Source organism: Myxocyprinus asiaticus, chromosome 10 (genome assembly GCF_019703515.2).
Source record: "Myxocyprinus asiaticus isolate MX2 ecotype Aquarium Trade chromosome 10, UBuf_Myxa_2, whole genome shotgun sequence".
Lineage (NCBI taxonomy): Eukaryota > Metazoa > Chordata > Actinopteri > Cypriniformes > Catostomidae > Myxocyprinus > Myxocyprinus asiaticus.
The window spans coordinates 31104992-31124768 of record NC_059353.1 but is presented as its reverse complement, the minus strand read 5'-3'; the positions used below and the strand labels follow the sequence as shown (position 1 = coordinate 31124768).

At 35.6% G+C, this 19777-nt stretch overlaps 1 protein-coding gene across 2 annotated transcripts in view; it reads right to left on the bottom strand.

Annotated features, from left to right (window-relative positions):
• Positions 1-1078: 1078 nt before the first annotated feature.
• The window catches only part of klf12b (Kruppel-like factor 12b), a 63398-nt gene continuing 44699 nt past the window's right edge, over positions 1079-19777 (bottom strand). For both annotated transcript variants that reach the window (XM_051709263.1, XM_051709262.1), the window contains 3 exons: positions 19056-19191; positions 6565-6722; positions 1079-6338 (listed from right to left, as the gene is read on the bottom strand). In XM_051709263.1, the coding sequence (XP_051565223.1) occupies positions 6157-6338; positions 6565-6722; positions 19056-19191 (476 nt within the window). In that variant the 3' untranslated portion in view covers positions 1079-6156. The remainder of the gene's footprint in view (positions 6339-6564; positions 6723-19055; positions 19192-19777) is intronic.

The window sequence follows — 19777 nt, the reverse complement described above, 5'->3', positions numbered from 1 at the left end:
TTATAAACGACAGAGGAAATGTATTGTGAGGATGAATTAGCGGTCCTCTTTTCCCCTTGCATTTCTCCTGCAAGGTTCCATACCTTTCTTTTTTGAATATTCATAAGGTATGTAAGGAACTTTTTAAGTACTCCTCATTATTATGCACATATCCAAAAAGGAATTTATGATATCTGAAATGACCATTTTAACTAGTAAAAAATAAATTTTAACATGTAACAATTCCTTTTTAACACGTAAGAATTCAGTTACAGATATCAAGAATGACGGTTTTTAATAGCTGAAATTCCATTTTTGATATCAAGAATTTATTTCCGCAATTGGGATTTCAGATCAATAATTTGGAGTGTAATTAATGATACCTAAAAAGTATTTCTTACTAGTAACAATTACATTACAGATATCAGAAATTAAAATTGTCACTAGTGAAAACTGAGTATTTGATATCTAAAATAAGCATTTTTACTAGTTGGAATTACATTATTATCAAAAATTGTGTTTTTTACTAGTAAGAAAAGAATTGTTGATATGTCAAATTAGACTTTCAACTAGTTAGAAACTAATTTTTGATATCAATAATTGCATTTTGAATAGAAGTGAATAACATACCTGTGTGAAACGTTACTAGTGAAAATTAAATTATAGATATCAAAAATTAGGGTTTTTACTAGTTGAAATTGTATTTTTGATATCAAGAATTTGATGAGTGATGACGTCATTTTTTATATCAGGAATTCACGTTTATACTAGTGGAAATGTAATTACTGATATCAACAATTGCCATTTCCACTAGTGAAAATTACATTCTTGATATCAAGAATTAGAATTCTAACTAGTGAAAATTTAATTGTTGATATCAACAATTCATATCCTGCAAATGAATAAAAGTGAATTCGGCTTGCCATAGGTTACTCCGGGTCTCTCTTTGTAGTAAGTCAATGGTGTTTTTCTATGGCAATATTGAATGAAAGTTGCGGAAAGTTTTTTTATATTTTATTCAATTAACAGATTTAGTCTAAGTAAATGGGAATAAGTGGAAATATGGTTGTTTAAATTGAATTATGGCACATTTATGCAGTTGTGCTCCATACAAAATGCAAGTTTATTAACTTCCATGCCTCCGATTAGATTATCAAACAAATATAATGTGTAACCTCAATTTCAATTCACAGCTCAATCTTCTGCAAAAAAAAGAAAATACAGAGAATAGCTAAATCCACAGAATATTTAGACAGCTGAAAACACTTTCAACCTTTGAAACGATTGGGACGAGACATCCTCCAAAAGGATTTAATGTGAAGGGACTCCCTTTGAAGTGTAGCAAGGAAAAAATATCACAATTTTACAGTAAAACCAAAAAATCTCTGAATATATTTACAATACACACACTATACATGAACACATGAAAGATAATTACAGATTATCAGTAAAACAAGAAACAAAATCAATAGAGTAAATATTTTGAATCCAACTAAAGTAAAGCAAATTTAATATACATTGAAACAAAGGCAATATTTTACAGAGACTTGAGGGGGAAACGCTGTTCACAGAGGAATTGCCAAAGGACTACGCTGTACCACCAGTGTCTTAACATTAAGAATATTCCCTGTGACTGATGTATTACCAAGATTGGAGTTGACTGAAACTGCAGAAAAAGTTTAAGAGGTCTGACAATTAAGCAAATGTGTCCTTCCATAGGTGAATAATACCATACAAATCTTATGCAGCTTCCATAGGAGACACAAACACTAAATGGATAATTTCACAGCTTCACCTTCTGATGTCACAAAATGGTTCAAAATGGTTCATAAGGCTCAGTGCATTTCAAAGGAATAGAATTGTGTTTTACTATGTTGAGTCTGGGTGTTTAAACCAGAGAAACCTTGCAACTTGAGCAGCACTCCTTTCTAGAACACATTTTGTTTGTAATATCTGTGCATACACTTCATGTATGTGATAATCTTAATAATACTAGGCACTCGTTATTATTGCATAACTTTGACCCTGTTTGCCTTTACAAAATTATGCCACAAAAAATGTGAGAATGCCACAGGGTAAGGAAAGTAATGCAAAATGGGTTAATAAAACAACCCAGCTCTTTTTTTCCCCGTTTTACAGAGCAGAAAACGTATTGGTGTAACAATAATGACTAAATTTGGAATTCTTTTGCTGATGATGACCCCTGAATACTGAGCTGGGAGCGTGTTATTTTCATTTTATTCACATTTCATAGAGTCAGTATAAAAACATTGAAAAATGACTGTCTATATATACTATAAAGAGGCATCACCGCCTGAATACTGTGCTGAACATTTTATTTGATTGTTCAAATAAACTGCACGCAACTATGCATTTGCGTTTAAGATGACGGAGAGCCTTCAGCATTCTCACACATAGCATGGTTGAACACTATTATATTAGCTAAATGAACGTCTCTGAAAAATCTGCATATGTATAAAGATAATCCCTCGTATTTAAAAAAAGACCTATTTTAATAGGTATTTACAGCCTGTAAAACAAAGCAATATCCTTTCACTTTCACATATATTACAACATTTTTAAATGTATTTTTTGTACAGAAAATAGTCATATGCGGATGAAGTGCCCAACATTACAGACACACCTCAAAAATACAGAATATGATGATAAAATACATTGGTGATTAATGTCATGTTTATATTCAAATAATTACTTTCATTCTTCATAAAAACAAGGTGCTCATGTTATGTTCAACCCCATTTACAACAGAATACACACGTGTACACAAATACATACTGTAGAACTTAAAACATGGTAGATCATAATACTTCAGAACATATATATATATATATATATATATATATATATATATATATATATATATATAAATAAAATAAAAAAAAAAGGCTAGAAACAGATTGGTCATGTTATCTCTCTTATGGACAAATTGTTCCTAAGAATCTTTCTCTTCCTTTATGTTTCCTTTTACAGCATTTCACAACGTTTGAATTTCATTTACTTTTTTTTCACAACTGTGTGATTGATTGTAGATCTAGTCAGCATATTTGATCACCCATGCATGTACAGGCAGACTGCAAAGTGTCCATTCAGAATTTAAATTCTGGTAAATTTAATCATTTGTGAAGCAATCATGGTGGCTTTTTGTGGCCACTTGAAAGTGCATATGGATCACAAAGGCAGAAGGCAGCTTTTCTGACAGCTCTATTAGAATCCATGTCAACATAGACAGTTGAAAGCCTATACCTTAGGTGGCTTTATTTAGGTACCGTATGCAAAATAATTTTTTGTATTCACAACTAGGTTGTATTGCTTCTTTTGATCATCTTGGTTTGTGTAGTGTATTTATATAGATATTAATAAGAGAGACAATTCTTCACATGGGACATTCAGTAAAATGCTATACAGCTCTGGATTCTCGGTAAATAGCGAGTAAAGGACAAAGCCAGTATCGCTCATTTTTGTGAAGCTGTTGTACTAATCATTGACACTCACAACTGAGTGGTTCAAAGCTTCATGGTCCACAAGCAATCTCACAAAGAAAGGAAATCAGAGAAAACCTTCTAGAGACTTCCTCTGGTATTCTACAAAGTTTTGAGATACTACTTGACCTCTAAAATGTGGTAGCTAGAAATCCACTATAAATAAAAGAGGTCTCTGAATTATAGAAAACAAAGGGGCACTGTTAGAAATCCAAAGTTGTGTCCATGTTTCAAAGCCACCTGATTTAAGAACAAGAGAAAGAACCAGACTAGTTCTCCCCAGGTGCTCAGAACAACTATACTGCTCATCTGTTTTGATTTACCTGTCTGAGTAGACCCTCATTATCCAGATTTACTGATACTACCCTAATTAGTCAGTTAAAGGTGCTGTAAGTGATTTTAGCCATTCTGGAACTTAAGCCTTTATGTGCCGTTATAGTAGACATACCCCTCTTTCCAAAACACCATCCTCCAAAGATAGCGCTGAGACTGTCAGCAAACAGTGTGCCTTCTCGCAGTTGTCAGACACATCAGTAGCAAAATAGTTGCTATAACTATGATGAATCTGAATATGACAGTAAACCTGAATATTCTGCTTCAACTACTACACTATGAGAATGTGCAAAATGACTGACAGGCAGAAAGCACATCAAAGTCTTCTGATTGGCTGATCGAAAAATATGTCCGCAGCCATATATATATATATATATTATTATTATTTTTTTTTTTTTCTAGACTCTTGATCTTTCATAAAGACTGGTGAGATATTTCAGGACACTTATTTCAGTGATATCTTTCAAGGAGAAGGTACATTTTCTGCAAACCATTTAAAAAAAAAAAATCACTTATAGCACCTTTAATATGGTGACATTAATGTGGAGAGCAATTTGCACACTGGCATATATCCCTGCTGTGTGTGTGTGTGTGTGTGTGTGTGTGGGGGGGGGGGGGGGGGGGGGTCTTAGCTGATCACCAGGATATGTTGCATTTTTTTTTGTCTCCACCAGGCTTCTTAGTTCACTAAACCAACAAGACTTTCTTGTCAACCAGCTTTACTAACTAAGTTTTGCTAAGGAGAATAGCAGGCTATGCTGGTCCCCAAACTAGACCAGCACCAAACCAGTATAAACATGACTGGACCATGATGGAAATGATGCTGGTCTGAGCTGGTCTTTTTAGTAGGGATGTTGTCCACTGTCTTTCTGTTTATCTGTTTTATACAGGGATTAAATTCAATTAATGTAAACATTTTTCAGTTAAAATTCACTCATCATTTGCTGACCCTCATGCCATCCCATATGTGTGACTTTCTTTCTTCTTCTAAATACAAACAATGATTTTTACAAGAATATTTCAGCTCTGTAGGTCCATACAATGCAAGTGAATGGTGGTCAGAACTTTGAAGGTCTAAAAAGTAAATATAGGCAGCATAAAAATAATCCATATGACTCTCCAGTGGTTTAATCCATATCTTCTGAAATGATGTGATATAGAACAGATCAATATTTAAGTTATTTTTTACTATAAATCTCGACTTTCACTTACTTTTGTTTTTGGCGATTCATATTCTTTGTGCATATCGCCACCTACTGGGCAGGGAGGACAATTATAGTAAACAAGGACTTAAATATTGATCTGTTTCTCACCCATACATATCATATTGCTTCAGAAGACATGTATTTAACCAATGAAGTCTTACTTTTATGCTGCCTTTATGTGCTTTTGGAGCTTTAACGTTTTGGTCACCATTCACTTGCATTTTATGGACCTACAGAGCTGAGATATTCTTCTAAAGATCTTTGTTTGTGTTCATCTGGGATGGCATGAGAGTGAGTATATGATAAAAGAATTGTCATTTTTAGGTGAACTATCCCTTTAAACACAAAATCAACATTTGAGGGAACAAAAGATACAATGACCATAAATAAAAATTCCGATATGTTAATTTATGTAAACTAATTCGCTGGTGTGTTGATCTGTGGTAAATGACAACCTTTTTTCCTCACGCCTTGAAATCACTGGCCCAAAGTCTCCAATCGGTCATCAAAAGAACAACCCCTTGATCCTTCTCGGATGTTCCTGGCTCTTGATGTTCCACAAAGGTAAATGCTAAAAACTGTGCAACAGCACTATTCATGGTCAGTCCCTCATTCATCACCATGAGAAGCTGACCAACATCTGCCCGAGGAACAACTGAGCCAAAATTAGGCCTGGACCAGAATAACAAGTACAGCCATTCCATTCTGCATATCTTCACATTGTAGATGTTGACTGAAAAGCAGCCATATTTGAAAAGAACACGAGAAAGATTCAGAAAGGAAAACCAGAAAACAAACTATATGTCCAAGTGAATAATTTTTTTAGGTAGACATGAGGCAGTGTTGAAATCTGAACATCCTGGACTCCAAACATCAGGATGAAAGGCAGCCTGTAGAATAGCCTCCTCCATCCCTGAATGGACCCTGTTTAGCTCTGCAGGTGTGTGGAAATTAACATATTCCTTTATCTCAGTTCCTTTTTTTATCCTCTCTTTCTTTCTCAGGAGCAGGCATGGTCATGTCTGTGTCCAGCCCAGCTGAACACTATTTGGGGAGACCCAGCTCCCCACTTGTGTGTGTGTATATGTGTGTGTGTGTGTGTGTGTGTGAGGATATGTGAGTGGGCTAGACAACCCAGTTCAGACCAGCATGTGTCTGCGGCGGTGCAGGGCCAGGTGATCTGAGCGGGAGAAGCTTCGGTCACAGTCCCCGCACTTAAAGGGCTTGACCCCTGTGTGTTTACGGTAATGCCGTGTCAACTCGTCTGAGCGGGCAAACTTCCATGTGCAGCCATCCCAGGTGCATTTGTATGGCTTCTCACCTGGTGGAGACAATGGAAGAGGACAATACAGTTCATAAGCACAAGGAATGGTTGTTTGCAGCAATGAGCAGCCCTCAGTGAACAACACAGAACACAACTCTAATATTGGAAATATCAAAGAAATAATTGTCAAATAGGAACTCTTTTAAATCTGGATCAATCAAGACTGGTTAGCTAGGATCAGGACACAAAAATCAAATGAAATGAGTCTGAAAACATGACTAACCTGTGTGCGTCCTCCGGTGTGCCTTTAAGTGGGAGCTCTTGGTATAAACTTTATTACAGCCTGCAAAGTCACACCTGTGGATACGTCTCTTCTTAGAGTCTGGAGATTCAGGTGGCTGTGGCCGTCGAATGCTCTCAATACTGAATGGTGACATGGAACTGAGACAGAAAGGAGATGCTTTAGTCACACAGTACCTGGCATTACAATGTTGCAGAAAAGAAAACACACACACACACACACACACACGCACACACACACACACAGTTGTGACTCACTCCTGTCACCATGTGGCAAAATGATAGCATAGCGCAACAGTTTGTAACAAGTGTTTCCATGTGTCAGTATGCAATATCTTGATTATCTTAACAGAATACAGAAACATAATACTGCTTTTCTGACTGTGATCCTTGTATTATTGTATAATTAATCTTAAAGGAATATTCAGAGTTCAATACAAGTTAAACTCAATCGACAGCATTTGTGGCATAATGTTGATTGCCACAAAAAATTATCTAGACTCGTCCGTCCTTTTCTTTTAAAAATAGCTAAAATTGAGGTTGCAGTGTGGCGCTTACAATGGAAGTTAATGGGGCCAATTTTTGGAGGATTTAAAGGCAGAAATGTGAAGCTTTTCATTGTATAAAAACACTTACATTAATTCTTCTGCTAAACTCATGTATTATTTGAGCTGTAAAGTTATTTAAATCATAATTTTTACAGTAGTTTTTGGTTGTTGACTTTACATCATCATGACAACAAAGTTGTAAAATTGGCTATAACTTTACACATAACAGGTTAGCAAGCAATTTTATGACACTAAAATCATGTTAACACCAGTGCTGGGTGTAATGCATTACAAAGTAATTAATTATGGTAATGAAATTACTTTTTCATTTAAAAAAAGTAAAGGAAGGGATTACTCTTAATTTTTCAGTAATTTAATTACAGTTACTTCTGATGTAATTGTGTTAAATACTGTATAGACTATAGAACAATTCTATTTAAAACAATAGGGAATTTAAAATAGAAATGTATCATCTAATGTTAAAATATACATTTTGTAATTCAGTGCAGTCCCCTTAAATTCTTTGGCCAGTTCATGAATAATTTATTTGAATTTATATGATTTATATGAAAGTATTAAAAGAACAAGTTGATGTCTATCCTTATAATTTTCATCTGGTCGAGGTTGATAAGGGTTTTAGAAAGTAATTAGTAATAAGTAATGCAATTACTTTTCAGACAGAGTAATTAGTGCAGTAATCTAATTACACTGTAGAAGATGTAATTAGTAGTTAGTAATTAATTACTTTTTTAGAGTAACTTACCCAATACTGGTTAACACCAATATTGTTTATGTCTTGTGGTTATACTTTTGAAACAGTGAGTATTTTAACGTTTAAGGATTGGCCCCATTCATTTCCAATGTAAGTGCCTCACTGGAACCCAGATTTCTGCCTTTTTTAAAGAAAAGGAGGGGTGAGTCAAATTCAGTTTTTGTGGTAATCAGTTTTATGCCACAAATGGTGTTGACTGAGCTTGACTTGTATTGAACCTGGAATATCCATTTAAAGGTACACTCAGCAAGGGTTTTTCATGTGATCTCAACATGGGCCTGTAGAATAAAAACAGCTTTTTCAAGGTCCCTGATATGAGTAGAAGTGTGGCACCAACAACTTGTGTATTTTGTACATCATTTTAATCATATTTTCAAAAGTACTATTAATTACTTTGGGTGGATAACTTTTTTATTAAAGAAGAAAAATTATTGAGTGCACCTTTAAATGTGTCAAACATATCTTGGTATGAGAAATAAAGTTTGTGTATGAGAAAACTCAACCAGGCAATCTCCAAGGGATCTGTTGCAACAAATGAATAAACTGAAACATTATATTTACTCCTCCATATTAGTATTATAAATCAGTCCATATTAGTATTGTATATTAGTCCATATTAGTATTGTATATCAGTACATTGCAGCAGTACAGTTTTGTTAATAGGCTACAATGCATCTGTTAATCCATATTTTGATAATGATGTGAGCACGAGCAATTTCTAAATCAGAGAAAGGCATTTATTTATTCATTCCACTGCAATGCAGATCAACTTTTTTTTCTTAAATTTGTCTTCCCACACAGGAAATAGACATGTGCTACAGTACCAGATGCTCGTCATCAGTGTGCAATGTATGTCGCAAATAATACCAACGCAGCGCGGGTAAAAGCACCAGCGCGTGGAAAAGAATGCAGGGCGGGAAGATAAATTCTGAGAAAAATCAAATAAAAAATGATTTGGTGTCGAAGAATAATTCCGTGGTTTTGTAGTATTTTGGATGTGGGCGGGATGTCGTCACACAAGCAGGCAGTTTACAAAAAAAAAAAAAAAAAAAAAATGTCAGACCGTTGTTGCAACACCGCAGACTTTTTCCTAAACTCGAGACAGCGCCATGGAGAATTGAATACCAAAAAATAATGCTACAAATATTTGATAAGACGCAACCATCGCGCAGATATTTTCACGAGTTTCCTTGTATTAAAAGCCTTGGAACCTGTATTTCACTTTAAATGTGTAAGCAGTTAACGTGTACCATCTTACAATCAAAATATGTATTAATTCATTTAAAAACGTGTTGCAAAAATGCATTATCCATCACTAGATGGCGCTGTAGGCTTAATGCATTTTGACTATTCAAAGCAAATAGTCACAGACCAAAGGCATAGTATTTATTTTTTTTTTTTAAACAAGTCCGAATTTTTACAGAGCAGTGCAATTCACTTTTTATATTGTTAGTTTGTTGTTAGTAAAATGCAAGTAAGTGTCTTTACATACTGGTCCAATCAGTAAAATTGCAATCAATATTATACAATCAGATGAACAGAACTGTACAGAATTAACATGCTGTCTGTTATGATTGCTGTGGAAAAATGAATTATTGACATTCCAGACGGTGGGCCTGTAAAGCTGTGAGATTGTAAAGCTGTCTCATTGAGAGGATTTGTACAAGATATCAACCAATGAGCTTACTTAACTACTGGAAACCTGTGAAGAGCCACGTAAGTGTGAGGACATGCTATGTGAGTGTTTGTGTGCATGTGTTTGAAAGTGAGAGAGAGAAAGTATGTGCATAAAAGTCATTTAATTCTATTTCCCATAGGTAGAGACAGAGAAGTGCCTAATTACATTAGATTGTCCTCTCTCCCCTTCTCTTTATTAAGAGCTCTATATCCCCCCTCTTTGCTGATTGGCATGGGCTGGGCCTGGCAGTGAAGGCCAAGGGGGCGGAGCCAGATAACCCCTCCAGTGAACTTTCTCCACCAGACACAGCCCACTTCCTGTTTCTCCTCTGCTTCTGGGATCACCTGTTGGTGTTGGCATGCTGCCAAGCGAAGTCCTAGCGGAAATGAGCCAATGTGTCAGAAATGAGGCTGAACTCTCTCATTGCCTAAAGCTAACGCACACAGAGAGTGAAAGAGGGAGAGAAAGAGACCCAGGAGGGGAGAATTGAAATTGAGAAGAGGAGACAAAGAGAAGCTGAGAAAGAGGCAATGAGCCAAACAGGTTTTTTTTTTTTTTTTTTTTTTTTTTTTTTGTCTTTTGTCTCAGAAATTACGAGAGACTGAGAGAGAGAAAGAGTGGAACAGAGAAAAAGAGAGAGTGAGTGCTCTATATGAACTTGAAAGTTGGTGGTGAGATAAAAATGGGGAGGGGTAATGTTGGAAGGAGAGCTCAGATGGAATTGGGGAGCGCAAAGGGAGTGACAGGATTTACAGTGGAAAGACCTTCAGCAGCGAGCTCTCACAGGATGTTTACAGTCTGATATATTTTGGAGGGGACGCCTCTGACATAAATAACAATACAGTAGTCTGACAAAAGATACATAGGAAAGCTTTTGTACTTTTTCAAGTATGGACAAAGTGATGTAGATGATGAGTTTGCAGGTGAATGAAAAAACGATGCAACTGCGCAAACTGAATATTAGATAGCGCAAAGTTTATTATGCATTATTTCTCTGTAGCCTTGGTTTTATTCAAGCTGTCAAACCCCGAAAATATAAACTTGTTACTGAAAAATTGCCTATACACAATGCATGTTGTAGTTTAGGATTAAGTTAATGTCCCTTGATAACTATTTGGTACGGATGTACTGATATGAAACATTTTCGCCGATGACGATTTTAACAATAAACTATTGACCGAAACCGATATTCTGCCACTTAACTTATTTTGTCATAAGAGTAGTTTTGCTCAGGAATTTTTGTTTTAAAATTTACAAAGATGTATAAAAACTAAAAACTAAATATCATAGCATGATGATTAACGTGAATAAAATGTTATTTTGTACTTCTAAAACATTATTGCACTTCTGTTTTTGCATCTCACATTTTACATGTTTGTACTGTATATAATAGAACATCACAAATTCATATAATGCATATGTTGGACAATTCCATGGAAATGTCAACCACATCATGGGAAAATAAAAAGTTTTAACCAAAGGAACGAAACACCCTTTTAAGTTCTATCATGGTATAATGGATAATGCTGTCCAGACCACTAGAGGGTGCCGCTTGCTTACACAATGCTGACTGAAGCGCTGACTGAATCACTGAATGCAGTATAACGACCTAGGGATGGGCGATACCACTTATTTTCTTTTCGATCCGATACCAATAATTCAGTAGTCCAATATCGTCGATACCGATACTTCTGTGAAATTATTATTTTTTTTTACATTTGTGAGCCTAAACAGAAAATTATTAGACTTCTGTTTTGTTTACCCTTACAAAAATTAACCATGCTTTCACAGTAACTATAGTTTAACCATGGGATTTAGTTAAACCATAGTTACCACACAACTAACCATGGTTGCTACTACAATATAACTGTAGTAAAACCATGGTTTTCCTATCATTACCTCTACAAGGCACTGATCCCTCTATTTTGAACGAGCCTTGTGACGGCACAAGTGCTTGTCTGTTTGTGTCATTCAGCATGCATGTTAAGATGAGCGGAAGAAGAAATAGTTCCCATCCTCCACAAGTATTTGCTAATCCTTTTTATTTAACTTTGAAGCTTACGATTATTGTTTATGTTCATGGTAACCAAATAATAATATCCCTTGTTTAAAAAAAAAAAATGTTAGAATCAATATTTTTGTGTGAGGATCGATATTTTTGATACAACATCAGTATCGTAAGTATCGATACTTTGGGATCAATCCGCCCATTCCTAATAATGAGCCTTTCAAGCTTAAGTAATCGAGCAAGACTCAATTAATCGTGCAGCCTTAATGGCTACAATACTAATGTCTCAGAAGTCAAAGTTTGTTGGTTACAAAGCGTTTTGGATGGTTTTTCCTCATCATGAACAGGAGAGTTTAGCTTTCACAACTGTCACGTAACAAGGGTTTTTCCTCATTAATATGAGAACAAGAGAGCTAAAAAATTAAATATTACGTGTTCTTAGGAGTGCCATCCCTTCTATATTCTGTGGCTATAATTTTTTCTGGATTGTGCAATTGAATTCACAGAGTTTTTACAAAGTGTGTTGATAATTAATTATAAATGAACCCATTTGCTGATGGTTTTAATTTGGTCAATAATTGGCCGATAATTATCAGAGGCCAATAAATTGGTGCATCCCTAATATTTGGGTCAAACTTAATGGCAAATTATTTTTGAGTAGCCCCCGAAGTCATAGCTTGGTGCCATCAGCAAACAGTGGCGGCAGTGTGCGTACATTCATAGGAAATGTATTTACTATTTAGGATGCTGTGTTGTTCACCTGACAAGTCTGGTGTGTGACCTCCTAAAAATGAACTTCTGGTTCTGTCTTTGGATCCACTGCCCCTTTGAACATCCCATCTTTTCCCAGCACGATCAGGACACCATGCTACTTATAGTTCATACTTTATTGGCACTTTTCTCTCTGCTTTTTAACATTTATTTTTAATTTGAAACCTCTGATGAGTGCCAGCACCGAGCCGTGTCTCTTCATTCACCGTGAAATGTATCATGCTAGTGCCATCACCTATAACAGTGCAAAGCAGATGATACCTAGATTTAAAAACAGCTCTGTTTCTCTGAACTAATGCTCCGCTCCTTCCAGGTGCCTTTGGTAGCCCAGAAAAGAACTGCTATCTATGGGCGCTTTACTATAGTTTAGCTGAAACTGCTCAAAAAGTACTGTTTGTGGGATTGAAACACCTCATTTCCCAAAGATTATTGGAGATTAGGGCTTCTTTAAATTTCCACCAGATCATTGCATCAGAGAAAACTCATGATCTTACATAAATTATGATATTTCACGGGTCACCGTCACTGTTATCGCGTCCGCTTTATTCACAGTTGACCTGCTGCAGCTGTTGGTGAATATTAACTTTTTTTTATTTTATTTTTTTTTTATGAAGAAATCGTGCAAACGGCTGTTTTTAATTTCCAAAATGCTGTCGCTGTGACAGATATGAGGTCAGCTGGTCAAATATGATCTAACGATGATCTTACTGTATATGATCAAGACCACCTATATGATATAATGGGAGGGACTGGGACCCGTCTCCACCACCGCAGCGCATGGACTATTGTTTGTGAAAGGATAAGTCACTAAAATAATGTCATTCTGCTAAAATGATGTCTTTGCATTTATTTTGAATGGAGTAAATCAAATAGTTAAATCGAAAACGGTTAAGTTTTGATATTGAATATTATTATATTAAAGTAAAATATTATTATTTATTGTATGTGGGTTAATCATTTAAGCAGTTAAATGATCATGGGAAAGAGACATGTCTGATGGTAGTTTTAATTTCGAAGTACACAAATTCTCAGGCTTAAGAAGTGTGTTAAACATGTGAGGATGTGTATTCATCAACCTGTTACATTCCAACATAATCACACAGGCTCATTGAACCAAGATTAAACTTGTTTTGCTGATAATTCAGAAAAGAACCCACATCATTTCCTCACTGTAAACCATAGATATTCCTTTATAATAACTTTTATTAACATTAACAGACATTATTACACTATTAAGCTTAAAAGAAGATTAAAACTGCAGCGCTGCTTATTTCCACCATTGAAATCTGCTGCTCGAAAGAACCCGGAAGTGTGGTTTCCTGCGGTGTGACGTCAGAGTAATTTCATCTATATAACCCTGTCGTCCTGGCTTAAGTGTTTTGATATGTGCTTCAAATCAGACTGAATTAGGGCTGTCACGATTATGAAAATTCATTATTAGTTTTAGGGCTTTCACGATTATGACGATTAATTGTCATTTAAATTGTTATGCTTTTGTTATAGGTGTGTGTGCTTCATAAACCTAAGTCATTTATTAATATTTAACTTTTACTTGACTTAATTTAAGGCTTTAAAAACTAATGCATTACATTAAAAATAATATTTTAAATATCAAAATATTTCATAATGCTTAAAATATAGATAACTTTAGTCTTGGTCTATTTTGCATTTACACTTTGGTTGTTAAAACTCAGCCAACCTGATTATATTATATTATATTATATTATATTATATTATATTATGCAAGTACAGTTGAAGTCAGACATTTACATACACCTTAGCAAATACATTTAAACTCAGTTTTTCACAATTCCTGACATTTAATCGTAGAAAACTTCCCTGTCTTAGATCAGTTAGGATCACTACTTTATTTTAAGAATGTGAAATGTAAGAATAATAGTAGAGAGAATTATTTATTTCAGCTTTTATTTCTTTCATCACATTCCCAGTGTGATTCCCATACTTTGTTAGTATTTGGTAGCATTGCCTTTAAATTGTTTAACTTAGGTCAAACATTTTGGGTAGCCTTCCACAAGCTTCTCACAATAATTTGCTGGAATTCTGGCGCATTACTCCAGACAGAACTGGTGTAACTGAGTCAAATTTTCTATTGGATTGAGGTCAGGGCTTTGTGATGGCCACTCCAATAACTTGACTTTGTTGTCCTTAAGCCATTTTACTACAACTTTGGAGGTATGCTTGGGGTCAAGACCCATTTGTGATGAGCTTTAACTTCCTGGCTGATGTCTTGAGATTTTGCTTCAATATATCCACATGATTTTCCTTCCTGATGATGCCATCTATTTTGTGAAGTGCACCAGTACCTCCTGCAGCAAAGCACCCCCACAATATGATGCTGCCACCCTCATGCTTCACGGTTGGGATGGTGTTCTTCGGCTTGCAAGCCTCACCCCTTTTCCTCCAAACATAATGATGGTTATTATGGCCAAACAGTTACATTTTTGTTTCAATAAACCAGAGGACATTTCTCCAAAAAGTAAGATCTTTGTCCCCATGTGTACTTGCAAACTGTAGTCTGGCTTTTTTTATGGCGGTTTTGGAGCAGTGGCTTCTTCCTTGCTGAGCAGCCTTTCAGGTTATGTTGAAATAGGACTCGTTTTACTGTGGATATAGATACTTGTCTACCTGTTTCCTCCAGCATCTTCACAAGGTCCTTTGCTGTTGTTCTGGGTTGATTTGCACTTTTCACACCAAACTACGTTTATCTCTAGGAGACAGAATGCATCTCCTTCCTGAGCGGTATGATGGCTGCGTGGTCCCATGGTGTTTATACTTGCATACTGTTGTTTGTACAGATGAACGTGGTACCTTCAGGCATTTGGAAATTGCTCCCAAGGATGAACCAGACTTGTGGAGGTCCAACATTTTTTTCTTAGGTCTTGGCTGATTTCTTTTGATTTTCCCATGATGTCACGCAAAGAGGTACTGAATTTTAAGGTAGGCCATTAAATACATCCACAGGTACAGCTCCAATTCAGTACACCTCCTATCAAAAGCTAATTGGCTAATTGTCTAAAGTCTTGACATAATTTTCTGGAATTTTCCCAGTTAACTTAGTGTATGTAAACTTCTGACCCACTGGAATTGTGAAATAGTCAATTAAAAGTGAAACAATGTGTTTCCTACAGAATTCAGCTCTTGCAGCAGGGAAAAATGCCCCTTTTATTAAATATATAATTCTTTAAAAAAAATAAACCGCTTACTATATAATATTATATTATTTATTACTTAATATATTTACTATATATCATACAATATATTAGTAACATTTTAATGTTTAATTTTATTTCATAACAAATAATGTATTACAAAAGGTTATCTGTAACTAGCTACACATTGTCATATTGAACATTAAACAACACTGATTCACTGAGTTCATTCATTCAAGGATTTATCAGACTGTGCACTTTGTGATGGGACCCAGTTTTCCAAACATAATTTTTTGGAACCCATTTAACTTGAATATTATATCATTGTAATAAAATACTGAATAATAATATTTTTATTTATAAAAGAAGTAGAAATTACAGAAATATACTGAAATTGTATTATAATAACTAACAATAACTATATGAATATTGTTATTATTATTATACAAGTAATATTTTTCTAATAACTTAACTTGTAAACAGAACCTTTATTTTGGTGGAAAACTGCAGGAACTTTCTGCTGGGACTTTCTGTGTGAAGTTGCCTTAAAAATATCATTTGAACGGCCACCTCATTCCAAATGTGGTGAAATTCTCATCACATTCAATTCAGGCTGCAAGCTCACAACTTTGGTATCATTCATTTGCCGTGGCACTGGAGATTCAGTAGCAGCAAAGAACTGCTGCCATGTAAAGAACCGCCTCTGATGTAATTGCATTTATAACCTACTGTTCTTGTATGCACTTGTTTCAGTTTGACGGCCTCATGCAGGCAGAATTTGTTATATAGATATATTTTTATTTTATTAAAGTCCAGAATCAGCTTCATGCTGCTTTAATGCCCAATATTTGGGTAAAACTAAATGGAACACCTGAAACTTTACTAATTACATTTACCATTAAAGCTTTACATATAGCCATAAGAATTACAGTACATATAGGCAATCCTATGTAAAAAAAAAAAAAAAAGAAAAAAAAAGGGTAGGCTAATATGTAGGCTAATTGATTCAGTCATATAAAATTATATTTTTGATTTGAAGAATAAAAAAATCAATTAAAGGTGCACTCAGTAATTTTTTTTTTTTTTTCCCCACATTTAAAAAGGTTTACTTCTAAAGAAATTAATAGTAATTTTGAAGCATATGTATAAAATCATGACTCTCATGTGAGATGAAGAGATCAGTCATATCAGTAGCCTTGTAAAAGTTCTTTTTAGCAGGGGCGCCTCATGGGGGCAGCCATTTTAGCATCACATGATCAGCTGAATACTACTCCCATAATCTCAGTTACTGCCCTGTTATTAGACACTTTGACTCATGGATTAAATTAATCCTGGTTTACTGTGCATAGTGAGTTTCTACAGCATCAAAATTTTGGCACCCATTCACTTGCATTGTATGGACCTACAGAGCTGAGATATTCTTCTAAAAATCTTAATTTGTGTTCTGCAGAAGAAAGGAAGTCATACATATTTGGGATGGCATGAGGGTGAGTAAATTATGAGAGAATGTTCATTTTTGGGTGAACTATCCCTTTAAAGTGATAGTTCAACCATAATTTAATATTCTGACATCATTTCCCAACCCTGTTGTTCCAAACCTGTGTGACCTTCTGTAATCTGTGGAACACAAAAGATGTTAGACAGAATGTTAGGGACTGACAGTCTCAGTCACCATTCACTTTCAAAATATATAGAAAAAAACATTCACTGAAAGTAAATAGTGACTCAGGCAAACATTCTGTCTAATATCTCCTTATTGTGTTGCATGGAAGAAAGAAAGTCATACAGATTTGGAACAACATGATGGTGAATGATGACAGAATTTCCATTAATAATAATAATAATAATAATAATAATAATAATAATAATTCTGTAATACATGTTAAATGTGTATTATGTAATGGAATATAGGGGAGTTAACGTCCATTATGTCATTTGTGAAAGTAACGAGTTACTCACTACTTAAGTACTCTTTTAATTGGATACTTTCTTACTCTTACACAAGTAATTATTTATGTTAGTACTTTTACTTCTACATGAGAAATTATTTTTTAAAGTAATTGTACTTTTACTTGAGTACAGTTTTTGGCTACTCTACCCACCTCTGCATGCTTTGAAACTGATACCAGCAACTTAATTTTGAACCCTACAAATGACTGCAAATAATGGCATTTGGTATCTTGTTCAAAGTTCTGCCATATGCCATTTATACACATCTTTAGCCAAATGGACATATGAATTATGTGCAGAGCTGACAGTTATCTCTTTCCTAAATTGGATGTCTGATGGTGAATACGGTCTTACAGTGGAGACTGAGTCATTTTGGGTTGGCCGTGACTGGGCTCTGATAGGTCTGTAAACGGTGTTATTTTAGTCCCATGGGGGCTGCGTGGTGCCAGACAACCTCTGTGTCCACAAATTCACCCCACCAGAGTCAGGGAAAAATAACAAGACATCATTCCTACTGTAAGACAGAGTAGACTGCACTTTTTTTTTTTTACAGACTACGCTTTCTAAACATGGGACACATCATCTTTTTTGTCGAGTCGTTAAGTATTGCACAAAAACACAGACCCAATTTAATAACAATATACTTCCTCAAACACTTTGATGTGATACATGCTTATTTGTTCATCTACTGTGCCATCAGTGTTATTCTGTGTGTGGCTACACTGGCCACAATGTTATCTTATTTCACATGCTAGAATGAACACAGCTGCACACATTGCCATCTTTCTCCTTCTCTCTCTCTCTCTCTCTCTCTCTCTCTCTCTCTGTGTGTGTAAACAGCCAAAAGCAGCTCTCCCAATAACACCATTCCTGTAAACCTGGTTAAACTGTGTTTTGGCATTCTCCTGCAATGGGGGCCAAAGTTCTAGTACCGCTCATCCAAAGCAAGCTCAGAGCAAAGGGAAACATTTACACTGTGTCAATGCAGGAGCTCTGACATACAGAAGAATCCTGGAATACTTTCCAAACCATTTGCCTAAATAACAGGCGGACAACAGAGTGCTGGTAGGAGGCTGGCTAATGGAAAAGTCTGGGTGTTTGGGAGAAGTCTTAGGCTGTTTTTACAGCCTGCAGACTTGAGTGTGCTCAGAGAGTCTTCTGGTTTTGATCACATCACTGTCTTTAATGGGAAGACTACCCCATCTGTGTGAAGACTTGTGGAGTTGCGCCTCTAAGAATGGGAGATGACAGCTAGTGTTACCATAGAAGACTCTGAGCTTTAGAAGGGAGATGGTATTTCAAAGAATGCATCATAGGGTGCCTCAAAGAATCGCTTTGCAGTTTGCAAAAGGCTTGTGATATGAGACGTTTATTTCCAACTCTTCCATCCACTGACGTTGAAATGACAGTTGACTAAATGTCAAAAATGCCAAGCAGAATCTTCAAATAACCCAATAAGATTGTTAGCTATGGCATGCATCACCTGTCAACTAATTTTTTTCGAGCAAACTCAAGATTGTCAGTCTGCATAAGCTGGAACTTGATTTTCAGTGTATGCAACAGTACAGAATACTCACTCCTGCACTGCTCGGGCTATAGACAGTGCTGTGGATCCTGTTTCATTAACACTGTCCAAGGTCACGTTTGGCAGGTCATCATCATCGCTGTCACTTTTGATTTGTCTTGGCGACAGGCCATTGGGGTCAGTTTGTGCTGCCGTAGAGGGAGGAAAACAGAGGAGTAGGTTAGTTACATGACTGTGATATGCGTACTGGCCAAGGCCATTCTCAGTGTGATTCAGAAGCTCACAATATGCCACATTACTTTACAGAAATTAGCGCAGCATTTCAATCAGTCTGACAGCTACTTAAAATTGTATAATAAAATGTATTTGGTGTTCACTGTAACACCAGGCGTAATGTAGTCTGACAAAGCCATAACTTTTACTCTTCAGACAGGAAGAGTCGCCTAACTGACACGTAAAGCGATCAATCACAGTCATTTTGACAAAACATATTTTAATATGTGCCGTTTAGGGGCTGGGTTATCTGCTCGAAAGTGAGGGCAGCGACAGGATCGGGGTGATAGCGGTATTATCGCTCAGACAGTGGGCCTGATTTTAATGTTTTTTTTTTTTAAACTGACTGTGGCATAATGGTTATGTATAAATTGTTCATTAAATGTATAACAGTTTCGATGTGAAATGTCCATCGAGTGTTGCTAAAAGAGTTAAACATCTTCCTAAATATTTTTTTTTTTTAAGGTTAATGGTCTATTAAGTTTTAAATCAACAAAACCT